The 24,450-nt window shown below is 41.9% G+C and overlaps 1 protein-coding gene across 2 annotated transcripts in view; it reads right to left on the bottom strand.

The window, feature by feature from the left end:
• Window positions 1–24,450, bottom strand: part of CHRNA2 (cholinergic receptor nicotinic alpha 2 subunit) — an 83,468-nt gene that overhangs the window by 8,954 nt on the left and 50,064 nt on the right. The window contains exons 4-5 of one of the 2 annotated variants that reach the window (XM_075201147.1): window positions 22,157–22,201; window positions 6,760–6,869 (exon numbers count right to left, since the gene is read on the bottom strand). In XM_075201147.1, the coding sequence (XP_075057248.1) occupies window positions 6,760–6,869; window positions 22,157–22,201 (155 nt within the window). Of the gene's footprint in view, window positions 1–6,759; window positions 6,870–22,156; window positions 22,394–24,450 lie in introns of both variants that reach the window. The other variant, XM_075201148.1, reaches the window with a different exon arrangement.

Here is a 24,450-nt window from a genome sequence, read left to right as displayed (position 1 = left end):
ATATATTTGTAGCAATGGAATTCTATATAACAGAAAACATTTGTCAGGAGATAAGAACAGACAACAGAGTTACAGAGAATCAGCAGTTTGATATTTGGGACCGCCTTTCACATAAATGTGGCAATGTATAGTGATCCACGTCTTAAAGCTTTTCTGCATGAACAAAGCTAGTTATTGAGTCTTCTTTCCTTGTATGTTTTTACCTTTTTTTTGGGGGTAGGAATTGGTGTTAAAGGTCCACATAAAATAATTGTGTCTTACTAAACTGATTCCACTGGGTGCACAACTTGCTAGAATATATCTTAGTACTTGCAAGAAAACTTCTGCCTGAAATGACCTGTTGAAGGCTCAGAAACACAATATCGTCATCCCCTCCACTTTAAATAGGATTTACTATTGTTTTAGTTCCTGCTGAACTTGTAATTTGAAACCTCTGATCATTATATAGTCTTTTTCTGGATGTTGCAAAATGGCCCTGCCTCCCTCTCCTTTCTCTGATCCCTTCCTCCTTTCCATCTCCTATTCCCTATCTGTCATTATATAATGTTGATTTGTAATTTTTCAGAATATTTAAGAAAAACTTGTCTACATGCTCCTATTATGATCTGATACTATTTCAAAATGTTCATATCAGGAGCAGTAATATGATTTTCATCATGCCTTATATTTAATCTGTTTATTCTGTAAAAGTCAATAAAACTTATTTAAATGATGAATGATTTCCACAGCATCGGTAAAGAGCCACAAGGGTTTAGGACTAAGGTGACAGAAAACTCTGGCAGCATTTGTGACTGGTCCTGAAATAAAATATTTATCCATGTCACTTAGTCAGGAGCAGTGACATGATGTGAGGAGGGGAATGGAGGCAGCAGGAAGCCACAGACTGAGAGCTATATAGTGGAAGGAGCAGGGTCCTCCAGCAGCACAGAGTATATCAGGAGATGAGTGATGCGTTAGTGAGCATAGGGCTGCATGTGACAGGGGCAGTGACATCATGTGAGGAGGGGAATGGAGGCAGCAGGAAGCCACAGACTGAGAGCTATATAGTGGAAGGAGCAGGGTCCTCCAGCAGCACAGAGTATATCAGGAGATGAGTGATGTGTTAGTGAGCATAGGGCTGCATGTGACAGGGGCAGTGACATCATGTGAGGAGGGGAATGGAGGCAGCAGGAAGCCACAGACTGAGAGTTATATAGTGGAAGGAGCAGGGTCCCCCAGCAGCACAGAGTATATCAGGATAGGAGTGATGTGTTAGTGAGGACAGGGCTGTATGTGACAGGGGCAGTGACATGATGTGAGGAGAGGAATGGAGGCAGCAGGAAGCCACAGACTGAGAGCTATATAGTGGAAGGAGCAGGGTCCTCCAGCAGCACAGAGTATATCAGGAGATGAGTGATGTGTTAGTGAGGACAGGGCTGCATGTGACAGGGGCAGTGACATGATGTGAGGAAGGGAATGGAGGCAGCATGAAGCCACAGACTGAGAGTTATATAGTGGAAGGAGCAGGGTCCCCAGCAGCACAGAGTATATCAGGAGATGAGTGATGTGTTAGTGAGGACAGTGCTGCATGTGACAGGGGCAGTGACATGATGTGAGGAAGGGAATGGAGGCAGCATGAAGCCACAGACTGAGAGTTATATAGTGGAAGGAGCAGGGTCCTCCAGCAGCACAGATTATATCAGGAGATGAGTGATGTGTTAGTGAGGACAGGGCTGCATGTGACAGGGGCAGTGACAAGATGTGAGGATGGGAATAGAGGCAGCAGGAAACCACAGACTGAGAGCTATATAGCGGAAGGAGCAGGGTCCAGGGTCCCCAGCAGCACAGAGTATATCAGGAGATGAGTGATATGTTAGTGAGGACAGGGCTGCATGTGACAGGGGCAGTGACATGATGTGAGGAGGGGAATGGAGGCAGCATGAAGCCACAGAGTTATATAGTGGAAGGAGCAGGGTCCCCCAGCAGCACAGATTATATCAGGAGATGAATGATGTATTAGTGAGGACAGGGCTGCATGTGACAGGGGCAGTGACATGATGTGAGCAGGGGAATGGAAGCAGCAGGAAGCCACAGACTGAGAGTTATATAGCGGAAGGAGCAGGATCCCCAGCAGCACAGTGTATATCAGGAGATTAGTGATGTGTTAGTGAGGACAGGGCTGTATGTGACAGGGGCAGTGACATGATGTGAGGAGGGGAATTGAGGCAGCAGGAAGACACAGACTAAGAGTTATATAGAGAAAGAAGCAGGGTCCCAGCAGCACAGAGTATATCAGGAGATGAGTGATGTGTTAGTGAGGACAGGGCTGCATGTGACAGGGGCAGTGACATGATGTGAGGAGGGGAATGGAGGCAGCATGAAGCCACAGACTGAGAGTTATATAGTGGAAGGAGCAGGGTCCCCCAGCAGCACAGATTATATCAGGAGATGAGTGATGTATTAGTGAGGACAGGGCTGCATGTGACAGGGGCAGTGACATGATGTGAGGAGGGGAATGGAGGCAGCAGGAAGCCACAGACTGAGAGTTATATAGTGGAAGGAGCAGGGTCCCCCAGCAGCACAGAGTATATCAGGAGATGAGTGATGTGTCAGTGAGGACAGGGCTGCATGTGACAGGGGCAGTGACACGATGTGAGGAGGGGAATGGAGGCAGCAGGAAGCCACAGACTGAGAGTTATATAGTGGAAGTAGTAAAGTTTTCCAGCAACGCATAGTAGAGATGTGAGGCTAATGTCAAACATGCCTCTATAGAAAACAAAATTCAACTTGTTATATATATATATATTGTCCAATTATTCAGATAACTTAAAAATAGATCTAGTAGTGACATCTCATGGTATAATTGCTGCAATTTTAGTATCTCAGAAAAGGTGAGATTCGACCACTCAGATAAGGGCTTTACTCAATTCCAGTACCCGGATGTTAAAGCAAAACACAAGATAGACCATAGACAACACCAGTGGTCATAGTCTGTCAATTTTGTTAGTTTGTAAGGTAAGATGTATTTTTCCATACTTTATGCATATTATAATTACACTGTGTATGTAACAACATGTGGCATGTAACAGAAAGTAATGGTGAGATGGAAAACCCTGTGTTTGCCCCTGTGATAGTTCCCAGTCTTTAGAATACTAAGCTTGTCCCTGAGTTGGAGAAGCCAAGAGAATATATTACATGAGTGGGAGAGGAAACAATAAATGACATAGAACAGTTAGTTTGTGTAATTGATACTGATTGATGGGAGAATTATTGGGGTTATAAGGGGCAGGTAAGGAACGGATAACAGTGAAAACATGGGGTGTAACGCTGTGATTTACGGGCGATGGAGGAACGGATCTCCCCTGAATGACCAGCCATGGGGACACAATGAACTCTATTATTTAGAGATGTGACACAATAAATATGTCATCATGAATTATTACGTCTGCTAAACATCTGAATGTGCTGCATGCCAGAAGAGCAGGATAATTACTTTGTTATGCAAAACGCAGGCTCTGAATGGAATTGACAGGCTTCTCGGCAACTGAACTCATTAAACCACTAAATTAATTTGACATTAGAGAGAGGAAAGCAATTCATTCCTCCCAGCCACAAAAAATAATTCTTGCAAAATCTGTCACATACAATATGTATCAGTTTCAAAACACACAGACACACACACACACACACAGACACACACACACACACACACACACACACACACACACACACACACACAGACACACACAGACACACACACACACACACACACACACACACACACACACACACAGACACACACACACACACACAGACACACACACACACACAGACACACACACACACACACACACACACACACAGACACGCACACACACACGCATGCACACACACATGCACAGACAGACACACACACAGACACACACAGACACGCACGCACACAGACACACACACACACACACACAGACACGCACGCACACACACATGCACAGACAGACACACACACGCACATACACATGCAAAGACAGACACACACTGCCACAGACACACACTGCCACATACACACACTGCCACAGACACACACTGCCACATACACACACTGCCACAGGCACACACTGCCACAGACACACACTGCCACATACACACACTGCCACAGACACACACTGCCACAGACACACACATGCAAAGACAGACACACACTGCCACATACACACACTGCCACAGACACACACTGACACATACACACACTGCCACAGGCACACACTGCCACAGACACACACTGCCACAGGCACACACATGCAAAGACAGACACACACTGCCACAGACACACACTGCCACAGACACACACTGCCACAGACACACACTGCCACAGGCACACACTGACACAGGCACACACATGCAAAGACAGACACACACTGCCACAGACACACACTGCCACAGGCACACACTGCCACAGACACACACTGACACATACACACACTGCCACAGACACACACTGACACATACACACACTGCCACAGACACACACTGCCACAGACACACACTGACACATACACACACATGCAAAGACAGACACACACTGCCACATACACACACTGCCACAGACACACACATGCAAAGACAGACACACACTGCCACAGACACACACTGCCACAGACACACACTGCCACAGACACACACATGCAAAGACAGACACACACTGCCACAGACACACACTGCCACAGACACACACTGCCACAGACACACACATGCAAAGACAGACACACACTGCCACAGACAGACACTGACACATACACACACTGACACATACACACACTGCCACAGACACACACTGCCACATACACACACTGCCACAGACACACACTGCCACAGACACACACTGACACATACACACACTGCCACAGACACACACTGACACATACACACACTGCCACAGACACACACTGACACATACACACACATGCAAAGACAGACACACACTGCCACATACACACACTGCCACATACACACACTGCCACAGACACACACTGACACATACACACACTGCCACAGACACACACTGCCACAGACAGACACTGACACATACACACACTGACACATACACACACTGCCACAGACACACACTGCCACAGACACACACTGCCACATACACACACTGCCACAGACACACACTGACACATACACACACTGCCACAGACACACACTGACACATACACATACTGACACATACACACACTGCCACAGACACACACTGCCACAGACACACACTGACACATACACACACTGCCACAGACACACACTGACACATACACACACTGCCACATACACACACTGACACATACACACACTGCCACAGACACACACTGACACATACACACACTGCCACAGACACACACTGCCACAGACACACACTGCCACATACACACACTGCCACAGACACACACTGACACATACACACACTGCCACAGACACACACTGACACATACACATACTGACACATACACACACTGCCACAGACACACACTGCCACAGACACACACTGACACATACACACACTGCCACAGACACACACTGACACATACACACACTGCCACATACACACACTGACACATACACACACTGCCACAGACACACACTGACACATACACACACTGCCACAGACACACACTGCCACAGACACACACTGCCACAGACACACACTGACACAGACACACACTGACACATACACACACTGCCACAGACACACACTGACACATACACACACTGCCACAGACACACACTGCCACAGACACACACTGCCACAGACACACACTGACACAGACACACACTGACACATACACACACTGACACATACACACACTGCCACAGACACACACTGACACATACACACACTGCCACAGACACACACTGCCACAGACACACACTGACACAGACACACACTGCCACAGACACACACTGACACATACACACACTGCCACAGGCACACACTGACACATACACACACTGCCACAGACACACACATCGTTGACGAGTAAGATAAAAGCGTTGAGCCGCTGGACACCACCGGCTATGCTCATTTCCGGGTACTACGGTACCAGAACATTTCCCAAACGGTGATGTTATGTTACATTGCCGCGAACTGCCTCTTCCACCATTCCGCGGCACGCTACGGGAAATTCAATTCCCTCCATAGCCAACTTGATGGAAAGTACAAATGCTGGAAACTATTTCAGCCACTCATCGATCCAGTTCAGTTTGACGACCTTGGATTTTTGGTTCCAACATATTGAAATTCATTATGGTGCGATCCCCACGGGGAGCATTTCCTCACTACTAAGCTGAACTTGAAATTTGAGTGCAAAGTCAGAGTCTGAAGTTTGTGTTCCCAACTTATTAAAATAAATCATAAAATATTATAATACACAATATTGCCCTTTCTTCCAGGCAAAATATGTTTTTTGTGTGTTATTAATTCAAGCTGTGAAAATTGCTGTGTTCCAAAAGTTGAAAACTGCTACAAATACGTTACAATGTTGCCATTTAAGCTCAATCATGGATAAACCTGTTCTCCTTTGCCAAATTTAGCTCAATTTATTTTGGTCTATCAAAAGTTTGAAAATAAATCCCAAATTTTCAAAACTGGTTCTAGATCCTTTTTGAAACAATTTCAAACATCTCTGGTGGAAAATGAACTTTGGCAGCATTGTTGTCCAAACTAAAGGTTTGCCTCAAAACGCCCATATTTCTTCTGGGTGCAAGGCGGCCTTTAGAGGTACTTACTTGTTGTACAGTACAATGTCTGGTATCCAGATCATCTCTGAGGGGACCCGTATGGAGGTGACATTATCATAATCTGCGGGGTTCCATCGTAATTTATAGTCATTCCATTCCTGAAACACAACACAAACACAATAGGCGTTATAACTCTTGTCTGTCTGATGTACAAAAGTACTGTAGCTGTTTAAAATACTTTTAAAAGTAGGAACTTGTCTAAAATCTGACTTTAATACAAAGACAGGTCTTAAGGGAAAGGAATGAAGACAGGTCAAATGTGGAACATTAAATATATTAAAAATGGACAGTGTGTTGTCCAAAAAGAAGATGGTAACTACTACTTTAGGTGGTTGTCCTGAGTTTTATTAACAATTTAGTAAGGATTCTAAAACTCTTAAAATATTTTTAGCCATAATTGCCAGATTTTAATTAAAATGTGACCCAGTCCCATATAATATTATTCAGAATACTCCTGGTTTTATAAGTAGAAAGGACTCCTAGTATAAACTTACTAGGAACTATGTTGGAATAATACTATATTTAGATTAGTAAGTGACTTCATATGAAACATCCCTTTGCAAGGCAGCGCCGCTTTAAATTTAAGCTGTCATCTCAACGAACTCCCGCGAGTTGGCAAAACCGGAGATTGATACATTTACCCCCAGGTGGGATACCTAAAAACGAACTAAAATGTCATCAACTAAAACTACTGAAGTTAAATCACAAAAATAAGAGACAATTTTATTAGGATTAATAACTTTATTACATGTAATTCTTTTAAACTTTAATGTCCAATGCAAAGTCAAATCTAGAATTTTGGTACAAATTGTTTGTCCTGCCACTAGCAAAATTCCCAGTCGGTGAAATTTTGTCACCTTGAACTAGTTACAAAAAAAAGGATTAGAAACCTTGTAACGTTATTAAAATTGATTGACAGAACGAAACTGGTTGGATTCACTGGATGATAAATATTGACATTGAATTATGCAGCAATGTTAATTTATTATAGTGTTATAAATGTTGTAAGTTCGATCTGGTGATCAGTTTAGTAAATCAAGACTTGGACAAAATCAGGATCGGGAAATTTTTACTAAATCAGTAAAAGGACATTATCCCTGTGACCACAAGAGTAGGCGGGTCACCGCGATGGACCCCACCGGGGTCCTAGACACCTGACCCCTGAGGCTCCTCTCTAAAATTATTTGGCAAAAGTAATCCTAAAATGTCCTGGGCCAAATAAGAAATAGGGTAGAAAGAAATGAATAAGTACTTGATTGAAACGTAAAATAATCCGAATTACCCTTACATAGTCGTAACGTTAGCCCAAATCCTAAATCTGAACCTGCCCCAAATAATAACCTTGCAATCAACGTAAGTCGAAGACCTCAGCCAACAGAGGTCCAACCCGGAAACGGAACTCAAACGATAAAACTGATATCCAAGTTACATTATAATCCACAATTTGTACAAGTGATTTTGACTTTATAATGTTGTATGTAACCCCTCATGAGTGCAAATGGATATAGAGCCTACTAAGGTGATATTTGCCCTGTGACCACTATTGTCTCATTTTGTCACTATTGGTGCGTTCAGTCCTCTCTAAACATCATCTACTTGGTGCCTGATACGCTGCATCGGGAACTAGTTCGGATAGAATGGGGCTTTTTGAATTTTATTTACATTCTGGTATTTAAGGGACCTCTGAGCTGCTCTGTCCCGTGGCCTCACGTCCCCTTATTAAAGGACTGCCGTGGAACATCTGGACTGTCCATTATTTTCTTTATTGTGCTATAATTTAAAGATTATGGTCGGTTCTCCATTTAATGAATGGAGTGTATCCGGGACTCTGGTCTGACGGGCTGCCCAGCCTTCCAGTTGAAACTCTTTTGGTCTGGGAACTTGAACTGACAGTGCAAACAGTGGAGGTCCCAGCTATGTGATATGGTTTTGCTAATTGGAAAAAAGAGGTGTTTTTATAAAAAAAAGGTAACACATAAAAAATGACTGAACATGTGACTAGTTTCAGGTTTGCTTATTACAGACCATTGGAAGACTTTACTGCAGGATATATTTATAACAGGTACCATTCTGCAAAAGGTCACAGGTACAGAAGCTATTGTATATTATGTCCAGAGGCTGGAAGCTAGAATGGACATGTAGGAAGAGGATGTATGAAGGTGTACAGGTAATACAGGTAACCAGGCTGAGCAGATAGCAGGACTGGCATGTCACTGATATAGCATATATCGCTGATACAGGAAACAGAAATTAAGAATATAGACACAATGCTGGTACTGAGGATGCACTGGTAAAAGGACTGGCATGGCACTGGTAGAATTAGGCTGCACGGGTACAGGACTGAATAAACTGGCTTTCACACTAATAATGGTTTGTGTCAGCGGGTCAGGAGCAGAATGATTACCAACTAATGGCAAGAAGACAGGGCCAGAACAGGAACCAGACATTGGCAGCAGAATCAAAGAGAAGATTACAAAAACAAGCCGAGGTCAGGGGTTTGAGAAGTCCACAAGGTCAGTTTCCAGAAAAATCAGTCAGGAAAAACGACAGCAGGTTCAGAAATTGCAGGGCTAGCAACATCAATGACTTCACACGACTCTGATACAAAATGCCCCTTTTAGAGAGTAACAATCAGGGATGAGAGGCAGCAGGAGAGTGGTGAGCTCTCTCAGGGAAAACTGACAGCCGATCTCTTCTTTTTACGAGTGCAGGATCGTGGCATTAATAAGGAACCTCTCAAGGTAAGTTGGCCTGTCTACATATGCTATGTTTTCGCCTGGGCTATCTTTCCCTATACTTCACATCTCCACTGCTTTAATGCTGTGAGCTGCACAAGAAGGTCAGCCTGGGAGAGAGCATATAGAACACATAAAGATCACATTGAATTAAATGTTCCATCGCAGGCGAACAGGGTCTTTGCAAAAATAAACATTTATTTGCTTAAGTACTATAGAATACCACATATCCTGATTTTAAAAAACATAATGGTTCAGTAAAATGTCTCTCTTCGACATACCTCCCAACAATCCCTGTTTGTTCAGAGTACAGTCTTGATTTTTGGCAGGAAAAGGAAACCTGGCATTTTCAAATTAGGGTGAGGGCATACCGAAACAGGGTTTGGTCAGTTGGAGTGTTGGCATGACCTGCGTGGATTAGTAATGCCCATCAGTAGCAATACTACTCAGGAAGTTACTTAGTTGTAGCAGTAATGACTGGGAAGATATCAATTAGTAGCAGTGATACCCTAGTAATATACCCATCAGTAATACCCACTAGGATGCCCAGTTGTGGCTATAATGTCCAGTAAGATGTCCATTAGTTGCAGGAATGCCAATCAGGATGCCCATTAGTAAATAACCAGTAATGCTCACTCCCTTGCCGCTCTATCTCCTCCACCCTGCAGTGTCTTCAGTCTCCTAGGCTAGTAAGCTGGTCGTTGCACTTTCCTGCAGATGATAACTATTACAGTTAATAAAAAACCTGTCGCTACGTAAGTGGGAGAGAGCTGAGATAAAAGCATGCCTTGTAAGCAAATGTTGAGACTAAATTGTAGCTGTCATGGAGTTTGGAATAGGCCTTGAAACCCCGCTCTAGATAGACTTACCCCCAGAGAGGTGAGGAGTCTAACGGTGGAGAGGTATTCACCAGGGATCTCCACAAAGGAGTATAGACTTAGCTGCTCTCTAGCCGCAGGTCGCGGTCCTATAAGGGGGATTAGAGCAGGGTGAGATGGAACCGTGGAGTGGAGCAGGACTGCTGGACCATAAATGCAGAGGTTCAGGTGAACGAGAGTGAACCAAAGCGTTGAGGTCTTTATAAAGCGAATAGTTGAGAACAGGACTGATTATGAGGCACGAGGTTCCTGCAACAATACCGCAGGTCTTGATCGTGGAACAGGTAACACAGGATACCAACTGATAGGTGGTAAACTGCAGATAACTGATGCCCTGAGATCCCTGGAAAGCAAATAGCTTGAGAACGGGACCGATGATGAGGCACGAGGTTCTTGCAATAATACCACAGGTCTTGCTGGTAGAACAGGTAACACAGGATACCGATGTGCAGACAGGAGCCAGAGAGAACAGCATCCTAGCAGGTAAGGAGACCTGAAGATCTGGCAACTTAGTAGAGAAGCAGTTGCTTTAAATAAACAGAGCTGACAGGCAATTAGCCAATTAAGATAATGCAGGAAGTTTTAAAAAGACCAGATGTGCGCCTGCTCAGTTCAGACCAGTAAGAGAATGCAGGGAGTGAGAACCAAGGGAAACAGATAAGAACAGTGAACGAAATGCAGGTTAGCTGGTACAATGTGTGACAATAGAGTTGTCTTATGTCACTCCTCCCTGGCTCACAAGTGCATGCAAGGTCACATGATCACATCACATGACTGTGACATAGAGCACCGCATACGGCTCGCTCCTTGTTCCACCATGAGAATCATTCCAGCGGGTTGCAGGAAAGGAGCGGAGTCATATAAATATAAAAAATAAACAAAATAACCTCTCCATCTGACTCTGTGGACCTGGCACAGAAATAAAAATCCTGGGACTCTCCTAGAAAATTCGGGATTGTTGGCAGCGGCAGTTCAAACTAGGAAATAGCACTTCCCACTGTGTGTAGGTGACAGGACTTTAAGAAAGTTTAAATGACGTGAGGATAATTTTGTATATTGCAGTAAACATTAATTAAAATGTTTTTTTAGAAAATACTTTGCTCTGTTTGCAGAGTGTATTTTCACAGTCACAGTTAGAGTGGGGGCAGGAGATTTATCTCACGTAATGAGTGTGGGGAATTATATTTCATCGGCAGATGTGAGTCACGGAAGACAGGAAATACCGATAATTAATTAATTCATGGGGTATAAATATCACAGCACTAAACTTAGTAAGTAAGCTTGTCTGCAGATTTATTATAGTAAAATGAGTTAGAAGCAAATTACTGACAATCAGTTTAACTCATTTGGGCTCTCAAATGGTTGTATCTTGCTATTTGGGATGGGCAAGGCTGGAGCTTTGGATCCATACAGGTATAAATATATTTTATTTCATGTGCATTTTAGGAAGCAAAATGGTCCTAAGTAGCCAAGAATAAAACCTTCCCACCATCATTATTCTAATAGACACTTTGTGGTCTATTATTTATCAATGCACATCCATAAGTCTGACTTTCTATCGCCGCAATCTATCAATAAAATATCAAGGGAGCAGATGAGCCGCACTCTACCGCCTCTTGGATACTGGTCCGATACGTAAACAGTCAACTTATAGATTACAGTCTCAAGCGATATGCGCATTGCATGAACCGGTAAACAAAAAAAAATTAAAAACACATTTTAACATTTTTACACATAGAAAAAATTCAAGAATACACAATTTTTCCGTGATTTTCTTTTGCTATCGCCATCCTGAGATTAAAGGATTGCGGTGGTACTTGTACTACCGTGATCCACGATTCTTGTTAAATAGCAAGTAATCGTTAGGAAAACACCCATCTTCACTGCCTAACGGACTTTTCGCCCTCTGACAAATAGACCCCTCTATATAGCTATTTCCAACCGTCCCAGTCACCATCGCAATTTCTGTAGGCAAAAGGGGTGTGACCCATATGGAAATTGTGTCCTTAAAGGAAATGGCAATTCAGGAAGGGGGCTTATTTTTCAGATGTTCCAAATGGAAATGTTGCGGGCATACCTCTCAACTGTCCCGGATTTTGAGCGGGACAGTCACGATTTTAGGACTCTGACGCGTCCGAGGACATGTTTGTCCAATGGGTGGGAATGTTGGGGGAAGGGAGGTGTGTAATGGACAGCCTAGCGCTTAGCAGCACTAGGAAGCACCCTGGGGGCGTGGCCAGGATGCGACAGGGGAATGGTCACGCCCCCAGAGAGCTGCCCGGTGCTGCTGGGGGCGTGACCGTTCCCCTGTGGCATCCTGGTCACGCCCCATTTGTGCCTTCTAGTACTGGGATATTGAATATGTACATTGACAGAAGGCGTGAAACAGGGGCACTGTGCAACTTCAACTGCCAGCGTGCACTACCAGCTAAAGGGTACATCAGCAATCGTTCCAGCACCCGATACCTATAGGCAAACCTCCTCCCTGTTGGTAATGGGCAGGAATTGTGCCAGTGGGCTACAATATCCCAGCCAATACCAAACTCCCGCGAAGAGATGATGCTGCCCGCGTACTGCACAAGGCAAGACGAGAGATTGCAGAGCTGAGCTGTGCATTGCCAGCAGGGGAGCGACTAGGGCTCTTATGCCAGCCATGGCCGGATTAAGGGGGGGGCACAGGGGGCACGTGCCCCGGGCCCCCCTCTCTCTGAGGGCCCCCCGCCGCCGGCCGCCAGCTGATCGGATCACCTGTCAGTTGGTGATCCGATTCTGCTGCTTGTGCGGCCCCCCTGACGCAGGCGCACCGCCCCCCGCAGAATTTGACAGCTGCCCTGATGTACAGCAGCCGCGGTGCTGTACATCAGGCTATTCTAAGATGGCCGAAATGGAGCTGCTGCGCATGTGCAGCAGCAGCTCCTCACATACCAAAAGCTACTGGGATGCTGTGCTGAACGTGGCTGCCAAGGTGACTCACACATTCACTTGGAATATGTATGTATATATGTACGTACGTATGTATGTATGTATGTATGTATGTGTGTATGTATATGTGTGTATATATATATATATATATATATATATATATGTATATGTGTGTGTGTGTATGTATATGTTAATTAAACATTTAATAGAAGAGGCATAAGTACTTTAATTACTAACAAAATAGGGGATCCCATAACATATTTGTTGTGTGTGTCTACGTATATATATATATATATATATATACCGCACATTAAAAAGAAAGAAACATTTATAACATGTCAATAATTTTGATATATATATATATATTTATGTTAAAACTGATGTCATTTTATCAGTGTTTCTTTTTTTTTTTTAATGTGCCGTATCAATACTATTTTCTGAGACGGGCTGGGATGGGGAGCTGGGGGGCATATGCCCGCTGGGCTGGGCAGAAAAAAAAGGACTATTTTGGGCCGGTCCCTGCACTGGCCCAAGTCTCTATTACTTGGTGGCTGGCCCCTCCTCCAAGACCAGCCACCTTCTATCATTGGCTGCGGATTCCTACGATCCGTCCTCCCCTTCCCCCATGTGTGGCTGCTATTGGTGTCACATGGGACGTGCACCACATGACAGGTGCCGTCCCATGTGTGAAGAGAAACAAGGTCATACAGCGAGCGGATAAAACAAAGTTAGTGGGGGTAGTACGTTAATATAATGTGTGTGTGAGGGGGGTAGTATGTTAATATAATGTGTGTGTGAGGGGGGTAGTACGTTAATATAATGTGTGTGTGAGGGGAGTAGTACGTTAATATAATGTGTGTGTGAGGGGGGTAGTACGTTAATATAATGTGTGTGTGAGGGGGGTAGTACGTTAATATAATGTGTGTGTGAGGGGGGTAGTACGTTAATATATTGTGTGTGTGAGGGGGGTAGTACGTTAATATAATGTGTGTGTGAGGGGGGTAGTACGTTAATATATTGTGTGTGTGAGGGGGGTAGTACGTTAATATAATGTGTGTGTGAGGGGGGTAGTACGTTAATATAATGTGTGTGTGAGGGGGGTAGTACGTTAATATAATGTGTGTGTGAGGGGGGTATTACGTTAATATATTGTGTGTGTGAGGGGGGTAGTACGTTAATATATTGTGTGTGTGAGGGGGGTAGTACGTTAATATAATGTGTGTGTGAGGGGGGTAGTACGTTAATATAATGTGTGTGTGAGGGGGGTAGTACGTTAATATAATGTGTGTGTGAGGGGGGTAGTACGTTAATATATTGTGTGTGTGAGGGGGGTAGTACGTTAATATAATGTGTGTGTGAGGGGGGTAGTACGTTAATATATTGTGTGTGTGAGGGGGGTAGTACGTTAATATAATGTGTGTGTGAGGGGGGTAGTACGTTAATATAATGTGTGTGTGAGGGGAGTAGTACGTTAATATAATGTGTGTGTGAGGGGGGTAGTACGTTAATATAATGTGTGTGTGAGGGGGGTAGTACGTTAATATAATGTGTGTGTGAGGGGGGTAGTACGTTAATATAATGTGTGTGTGAGGGGGGTAGTACGTTAATATATTGTGTGTGTGAGGGGGGTAGTACGTTAATATAATGTGTGTGTGAGGGGGGTAGTACGTTAATATATTGTGTGTGTGAGGGGGGTAGTACGTTAATATAATGTGTGTGTGAGGGGGGTAGTACGTTAATATAATGTGTGTGTGAGGGGAGTAGTACGTTAATATAATGTGTGTGTGAGGGGGGTAGTACGTTAATATAATGTGTGTGTGAGGGGAGTAGTACGTTAATATAATGTGTGTGTGAGGGGGGTAGTACGTTAATATAATGTGTGTGTGAGGGGGGTAGTACGTTAATATATTGTGTGTGTGAGGGGGGTAGTACGTTAATATAATGTGTGTGTGAGGGGAGTAGTACGTTAATATAATGTGTGTGTGAGGGGGGTAGTACGTTAATATAATGTGTGTGTGAGGGGGGTAGTATGTTAATATATTGTGTGTGTGAGAGGGGTAGTACGTTAATATAATGTGTGTGTGAGGGGAGTAGTACGTTAATATAATGTGTGTGTGAGGGGGGTAGTACGTTAATATAATGTGTGTGTGAGGGGGGTAGTACGTTAATATAATGTGTGTGTGAGGGGGGTAGTACGTTAATATAATGTGTGTGTGTGTGTGTGAGAGGGGTAGTACGTTAATATAATGTGTGTGTGAGGGGGGTAGTATGTTAATATATTGTGTGTGTGAGGGGGGTAGTATGTTAATATAATGTGTGTGTGAGGGGGGTAGTATGTTAATATAATGTGTGTGTGAGGGGGGTAGTACGTTAATATAATGTGTGTGTGAGGGGGGTAGTACGTTAATATAATGTGTGTGTGAAGGGGGTAGTACGTTAATATAATGTGTGTGTGAGGGGGGTAGTACGTTAATATAATGTGTGTGTGAGGGGGGTAGTACGTTAATTTAATGTGTGTGTGAGGGGGGTAGTACGTTAATATAATGTGTGTGTGAGGGGGGTAGTACGTTAATATAATGTGTGTGTGTGTGTGAGGGGGGTAGTATGTTAATATAATGTGTGTGTGAGGGGGGTAGTATGTTAATATATTGTGTGTGTGAGGGGGGTAGTATGTTAATATATTGTGTGTGTGAGGGGGGTAGTATGTTAATATAATGTGTGTGTGAGGGGGTAGTATGTTAATATATTGTGTGTGTGAGGGGGGTAGTATGTTAATATAATGTGTGTGTGAGGGGGGTAGTACGTTAATATAATGTGTGTGTGAGGGGGTAGTATGTTAATATATTGTGTGTGTGAGGGGGGTAGTATGTTAATATAATGTGTGTGTGAGGGGGTAGTATGTTAATATAATGTGGGATGGAAGGGGGTTCTTAATTTAACTTGGATTGCAGGTGGATGCTAATTATTTAATGGGTGATCTTTTATTCGTGGAGTGATGGTGGGGCAATTTAATATAATAGTGTTGGCTATCAATTTAAGATGGGGTGATTGGACCTTTAAATTTGATGCTGGGGTGGTTTGGAAGCTCATAAATAAATGTGTCGTGTTTTGGGGAAAATTAGGTCTGTTTATTAAATGTGAATATGAATTATTTAATGCCGTGGATGATTGTGGAAAATGGTTATATATTTTAAACATAAATGCCATTTAATTTATTGATAGGGCTTTTTCGAGGGAGGGAAATATGTTTATATATTACATGGGAATACTATTGATTTAACATCGGGGTTGGTTGGAATTTTCTAATTTTCATGTACCCATTTTTTTACCAAATAGGGCCCCCAACATTCCAAGATCCAGACAAGCAGCAACTGAGCTAAAGACACCAGCAGCCACAGGTGGAGAAAGTGACAAAAACAGGTAGGAGAGAGCAGGACAGTCTTCCAACTGTTCTGAATCTGGTCCGGCAGTCCTGAATTTGGGTGACTGTCTCGTGTAGTCAGGATTGGGTCCAACTACAGGAACAGTTGGGAGGTATGTCCCACTTCACACTGTACTGCTGGTGAAGGCAGAGCTGCGTGCACCTAACAGTAGTGCACACTGCATTGCCTGTGTGTTTGTCTAAAATGATAACCATGTTACATCATATGGGCCCCCCTGTCTAAAGTGCCCCGGGCCCCCCAGAGCCTTAATCCAGCTCTGGTGCCAGCCCTGCCCATCACTCACATAGGAATACTGGTAATCTTTCATTTTATTATGCTGCAGCTTCTTCTGTCGGACTCTGATACCAACTGCTGTGCCCCTAGTTTCTCTATATTAGTTCCTGTGTTTGGCTCCTGGTCCACCTAACGGAAGCACAACCAAGGGTACATACTGAGGTATCTCCTTCTTCTTGGTAAACTTCTGTCATTAAATGCCAACGTGAGTTATATAGACATTAATAATAGTGCTATAATCAGATAATTCTTGGTGTTGGGTGCACTTCAGTGACCCTCGTTGGTTGACGTCACATACGGATATCTCTCGTGTTTTCTCCATCCTCACCCAGCTCCAAACCAAGCGCAATTTTCAATCATTTCCAGTAACTGGCAAATAGTAAAGTATTAAAACCAACGTCCAGTAAATTAAGCCTTTTTAGAAAATAAGTTTACATCATTAATGATTTGATCTCTCTTCTAGACAACTCATTAATGTATTTTTTTATATTGGTAGATGGTTTAGAAAGGCCAAGGTATTACGAGCGAAACACTTTGATGCCGAGTTCATATGCAATCACGGAGGGTCTTGTTTGGGCTGCTGAGTAAGCACCGCCGTCATTAGACCTTGGGAAGACGGCGATATCATGTTGTCACCTCTATTATTTGAGAAATGCATCCATAGACCCTGTCATATGCCATTAGTCTACAGACATACCGTCAACGTCACTCAGATTAAACTCCATTGTCTGTGTAATATTAGCACAGCCTATTACATTAATGGGCTCATTTATCATTGTCTCACAGCTGAAACTGCTCTGGTAAAACCATTTAGTATGAGAACTAAAAGGGAATATTTATATATTAACTAATGTAGACCAGAGACAGTAAAACTATTCTTGATTACTTTTTTATTAATGTTTAGAAATTAGACGATCGGTGTGACATCATTGTCACAAAAAAAACCAGTATATTTTTAATTTCTGTCAAATATTGTCCCATTCACATCAATACATTGCCCTGACAGCAGCTTCTGTGTATGATTCAGCATAGGGTTTTATATGATTACTTGCTGTTAATATTTTAATTATTAATTCACTCAGACAAACACACCTATTGTCTAAACCTGGTTGGAAATCATTTGTACTTAATTTAGGTGCAGGAGAACTTGACCAAATGATGGCAGTTTTATCAAACCTTCTAAAAAGAAAAAGTGGAGGTGTTGCCCATAGCAACCAATCAGATTTTAGCTATCATTTACCTAGTACATTCTAGAACACGATAGCTAGATTCTGATTGGCTGCTATGGTCAACACGTCCACTTTTTCTTATTAGAAGCTTTAATAAATCTACCCTTTAGTGTCACTACAATTCAAACAATGTTATGTTGTCAGTGTGTGTAAAGCTCTTGAGCAGAGGTGCAGGGGGACGGTGGGTGCATATTGGAGACCAATTTGGGCTTTTGGTCAACTGTGATAATTCTTGTGAATGGAAGTGACACAAACTCGGCAAATTCCTACGGAAGTTATTAGTATAACAGCATCTGTGGTATTACTCTAATGCCAGATCGCTGATCCTTTACCAGTAAGACTCCTTCGTATGTTTATCCTAACAACCATTTCATCCACCACTTTATTCAATGTAAAATAAAATAAAAAAATCTTCTTTCTTGATCTGTTATAGTACCACATGGAAATAAAAAATACCCCATAAAAAAAATTCCACCTGCTGAATACAAATGCCCCCCGATACACGATCAAAATTAACCGCCACCATCATCAGCCAATCGCAAGTGTTTTCTCCGCACTGGCCATCTGTGATTGGCTGGCAGTGAAAAGGAGTCCTGGGAAATCTAAGTGTGTGATTATTTGTGGTAGTTGTTTTTTATGGGGGTTTTTTACTAGCTCTCATTCCAACAATCTTGCTCCGAAAAAATTAATTGGGGTTATGCACAGCTCAATAAAATGTAGTGCACAGATGGCGGAAATGTAGGCGTTTGTGCGCAATTTGAGGCGCACAGTGGATCCAAAGCTGTATTTACACCGCAGAGCGTCTGTTTTGTCCTTTGTAAAATCCTCAGTGGAAAAGTCTGTGAGGTAAGGTACGTCTAGAAGAAGAAGATCTCGGATATATCTTCTTACAAGGTTCTGTAGGCGTGGAACGTCAACATTAAGCTGTTGAAATACAATGGGAAGGAGAATTTCCTCACCGATAAGTGACGTTATCAACGGTGGATGATCTTCAGCAAGTGGCTGAGATCTTCATTTCTATGCCCCTGGTGGGAGATGTCCATCAGTTGATCATGGATTATTGAAAGAGCATAAAATGGGATCAACTGTTAGGAAATATGTATTCCTCCTGGTGAAAGCTTTACTCCAAAAAGTACAACCAGGATTTTGTGGACAATGTTATAATATTCCCACTATAAAATCTGCACCAGTAACAGAATGAACTGGCTATGATCTAAAGATGGTCAGAGATTCTGTAGTAACACAGAAATAGTTGGCACTTTATCCGTCTCCGATCTCCCCAGTGTGTCAGCACTGATAGATTCAGTGTAACCTGCATTTAAAAGTGACTGGCATGTGAGGAGCTATTAGGTCCAGGATACACTGATTCTGCCAATCCTGGTCATAGGGCAGACCTTTCTGATTGAAAATAAATTAAATATACTCTAAGCAGTGTACACATATGTGGTATTCTATATTTAGAAGAAGTAAATGATTAATTTTCTGGTAACATTCCATGGTTGAGATGAATCGAAAACATTTTTATTTTTTCTAATTTCACTTTATTCCGTTTTGTACAATTAGCTATTTAATTTACTAAAATTAAAGCCCTGTCTGTTCTGAAAAATAATGGAAAGCTGCACTAGGCTGCACAAAGCAGTTACAAATTATTATTAGCTTAAACAACACATAGCAAAGCTATTCTTCCCAAACACTGAATGATTAACATATTAAAAAGCGGGGTGCATTTTGGCCACGCTTTAAAACACAGCCGCATTTTATTGAGGCCACGCCCCATATTGCTAAGCCCCACCCTTTTTAGTCACTAAGCGCCCGGAACTGCTTTACAGAAATTGGGACCATTCAGAGGTATGAAAAACTGGGACAATATAATGGCAAGAAAAGAAGCGATTGTGTGGCTGCTTTACCTAACAATAAAAATGAACTGTGGGGTCATGAGTTCAATTCCCAACCATGGCCTTATCTGTGTGGAGTTTGTATGTTCTCCCCGTGTTTGCGTGGGTTCCCTCCGGGTGCTCCGGTTTCCTCCCACACTCCAAAAACATACTGGTAGGTTAATTGGCTGCTTTCAGTCTCTGTCTGTCTGTCTGTCTGTGTGTGTGTGTTAGGGAATTTAGACTGTAAGCTCCTATGGGGCAGGGACTGATGTGAGTGAGTTCTCTGTACAGCGCTGCGGAATTAGTGGCGCTATATAAATAACTGATGATGATGATGATGATGTACACCTAACCACAATCATAGGGGTCAGAAATTCAAGCACAAGTTTACATTTTGCACACATTTATTTTTATTTTATTTTTTATATCATTTTTTTTAAATTCAATTAATGAATTCAGCCCTGAGATTGGGAAACCGGAATTGCACGGTTGTGTACCTAATGAAATGGGTCTTGCTGGACGGTGAGGACATTGCTTACTCTATGGCCATATAAATATTAATTTAGAGACAAAATGAAAACTGTTTTCACCAGATAGCTAAGGAAGAAAGAGACAGGGATAATGGTTTGTAAGATGCACTGAGTACTCCACTCATTGTTTCTACATATTAGGGATTGTGATGTATAAAACTTAACTTTTATTGTTAAAATATACTAAAACAGCGAATTATAACCAAAATAAAATAGAGTAATGAAATTGTTACTTAAAAGCTGGTCATGTCTCATGTATTTCTCACGAATAAATTATATTAGGCAATCAATATTGTGTAACTCTATATATAGTGTTAATCACAAGCCTGTTATGATATATGAACACAGTCCGGCTATTAGACGTAATGTACTTATATTTAGACAAGTTTGTAGTCAACGCAAAGTCTGAATCTGGGGCTGGTATGTCCCGATAATATCATAGGCATGGGGTTTGGAATAAAAGTTCTAAAATTATGCCAAGGAAAGACACAATCGGAACTAGCAGATACCAGCGAAACGCGCGTCGGTTTCGCTGGTCATGTCTCATTCACTATAAGAAAAATATCAATTTAATGAACACAGCCCCTTAAATAGACTGATACTATCTATCTTAGATATTTAGACAGAGACTGCAAAAGGTTACAGATTACGGAGTTGGATATAATAGATTAAACTTGGACTATTGTCCTACTGGGGTTAATGAGTGGTTAATCTACGAATGTAGCAAGCTCACCTGAACAAGTAGTTAGTAGCATTAGAGAGAATCAGTGCTTTAATATTAACTTAACAGACACAGACAACTATATACTAATCTATGTGGTCCGCACAACGTCTGCCTCCTGATAGCTAGGTTACGAGGGTTAACATTTAAAATAATTGTATCAGGGCTCACTAAATACCCTGTAAGAGATACACAATTTATAGCAGAATATCTGTTACATACTGTGCATTTAATGGAAGCAACGTTGATACATCGTAACTAGCAGCAGCGCTGTAAACCAATTGTGAAGCACAAGAATTACTGCGGATAATATCAGTAACATATATTTTACTTCATTCACTATATATGTGCTTTAATTCTAAAGGCAGTAGTTCCGATTGTGTCTTTCCTTGGCATAATTTTAGAACTGATTCTCTGGGTTTTATTCCAAACCCCATGCCTATGATATTATCGGGACATACCAGCCCCAGATTCAGACTTTGCTTTGACTACAAGCTTGTCTAAATCTAAGTACATTACGTCTAATAGCCGGACTGTGTTCATATATCATAACAGGCTTGTGATTAACACTATATATAGAGTTACTTTGTGATTCAATACAAGGATATAAGATTATCCTAATAAATTTATATTAAAAGGGTAACTACTCCTCCAACATTTGGTGCGACTACCCCCTCCCCTTTGTCCCTATCTATATTCACCAGATAGCTACCAGTATTCTTTATAGCACATAACATACCAGCACATTTGTGCACGTTTAGTCTATGTTTAGCCTACCTGCTTCAGCCACACGTTTGTTGTCATCATTTGGTTTTTCTCATCCTGCAAAATAAATAGACAAACAGCAGCTCAGAAAATACATACGTGTCATTTATCTGAATTGAAATCAATTGCAATCAGGTTAGAGCCAGCTGAGACACAGTAGGTCCCTAAATAGTCCAGGAATCAGATTGCCCTACTGCTGAGATGTAAGCCCTGTCAGCCGGCCCTGCGGCTCTTTGTCTTTTCGTCTTCCTGCAAAGAACAAGGCGTAATACACGGAGCATTATTTTGATTTATGTCCGAGGCATCTAAGAAACTGTATTTCGAGTAAGTGTTGCCATTTGTTAAAAAGGAAATGTGCTGGTTTCAACATGTTGAAAGCATTATCAGTTACAGTGAGCAACAAAGGCCAAAATTGAGGAACGGCATTTTAAATGACTGAATTCCGGCAGATGAGAAATGACTTAACTGCAAACATTGGATTCCCACCGCTATCTCATTACCTCGGTGGGTGCGTGCAGCGCCATCAATAAATTACATAATCTTAACGGCGGCAGCAGAGAAGCATATTAAAATTTTATGGCTGTAAAATGAAAGAAAATTGGGGCTCTGTACTTGGGCTACAAAATATTCCTATCTGTTGATTTGTGCTCTGGGTCCAGCCGAGCGAGCTGTGAAAGTAATATTAATATCCAGTTATTATTTATTACTTTGTAAATGTACATGTATCATTGGCAGCAAGTTACCATCTCATCGTATGTGGTTCTGTAAAGATTAAAGTTGCAATATGGACTGTAACTTAGCAACAAGCGGACAGAACTGCAATACGAATCCTAAACTGGATTCCTTTGTTACTATTTAATTTAGTCTGTATATTGTATTGCTATAATTGGCAGAATTAAGCACAGTAGGCAGTGGAGAAACAGGACTATTGATGGATTGATCTACTGGTCAAAGAAAAACACTTTTATATACTGTATTTTTGTTTTGGACATTTATCTGATCAATGATGGTGCTGCCTTTCCAATACATGTGCTTTGAAACAGCAAGAGTTTTCTTGTGTTATCAACAGTGTGGGAAGACAATTTCTTTTGATCTGATTTACCTGTACTAAAATTATTGATCACTAAAATTGCATCAAACCTCAAAAATGCTGTTTTGTAGATAGTCCATATATGTCCCCTGTTCAAGGCTGCTAGCCATTGTGCTGCTAATGTAATGACTTAGGAGCAAGTGCGTGGGATACAATTGCCCTTATACAGCATTGTATCAATTTGCTAGGACCCAGTGACATCGCTGAGATGCTTCCTTTCTGTGTGATAATACTTGTTCCTGTAAACCACAATAGCTGGCTCTGCTGTGTTGAAGTGACAAGTGCACTTATTAGATTCACCTATCAAAACAAATGATCAAATCAGAAAAGATTTTATTTCAACAAGTGTAATACTCTCTTATTGCCTGTGAGTGTCACTGTTGCTACAGCTGTCAGCAGGGTTGAAGAACTTCGGTCCAACAGACCAGGGAAATAACTATTATGATTATGATCATCATAAGATGTATATAATGGAATCTATGTAATATTCTCTACAGACCATTTTTAATTTACAATAAAAGTAAACAATATAGTTTAAATAAGTTCCCCAAAGACTGGGGACATCAGATCTGAAACATCTGTTAATGTAAAAACAATCAAGTTATCAAATACAATTAAAGCAATTGGATCTTTGAGCTGACGGACTGCGGTGGTCCTGTAGTCCATGGTAAATGCCCTCTTTGCCACTAATTTCCCCTATCCTGTTTATGAAAGTCATATTTTTAATACATGTCATAATCTCTCTATAGTTTATAGCCATCTGTAAACCAGTGAACGATAGACAGAGGTATACAATGATTTGCATATATAAACATGACTGATAAATACAATAAATCCCACTCATTGCTTTTGTGCTAAAACAATATCAAGGTCAATACTTATTAATATAATTATCTGTGTTCTTCCCTTATCAATCCTCTTTATTTTAGCTGAACATTACAGTGGTAAGTAAAGTCACACAGCAAATTAATTGATAGATGACATGTGTATTGACCTGTGCGTGATTCATGTTATGTTAATCACGGGAGATTCACGGATTCAGCACTTAAAGATTTGCAGAACAGGCACAAAAAGGCACGTCTCAATTTATGTACAGCTGCTGTGATTTAATGTACGGCGATAACATGGTGTAGGGCAATGATGTATTGATGATGGAGTACTGTTCTGTAAGTGTTGTCTCCGGTGATTGGAGGCAGAAGGACTCAGAAAAAGAACA

The sequence above is a fragment of the Mixophyes fleayi genome, chromosome 3 (genome assembly GCF_038048845.1).
Source record: "Mixophyes fleayi isolate aMixFle1 chromosome 3, aMixFle1.hap1, whole genome shotgun sequence".
NCBI lineage: Eukaryota > Metazoa > Chordata > Amphibia > Anura > Limnodynastidae > Mixophyes > Mixophyes fleayi.
The sequence above is the reverse complement of the archived record's forward strand: the minus strand, read 5'-3'. Positions and strand labels throughout refer to the sequence as shown.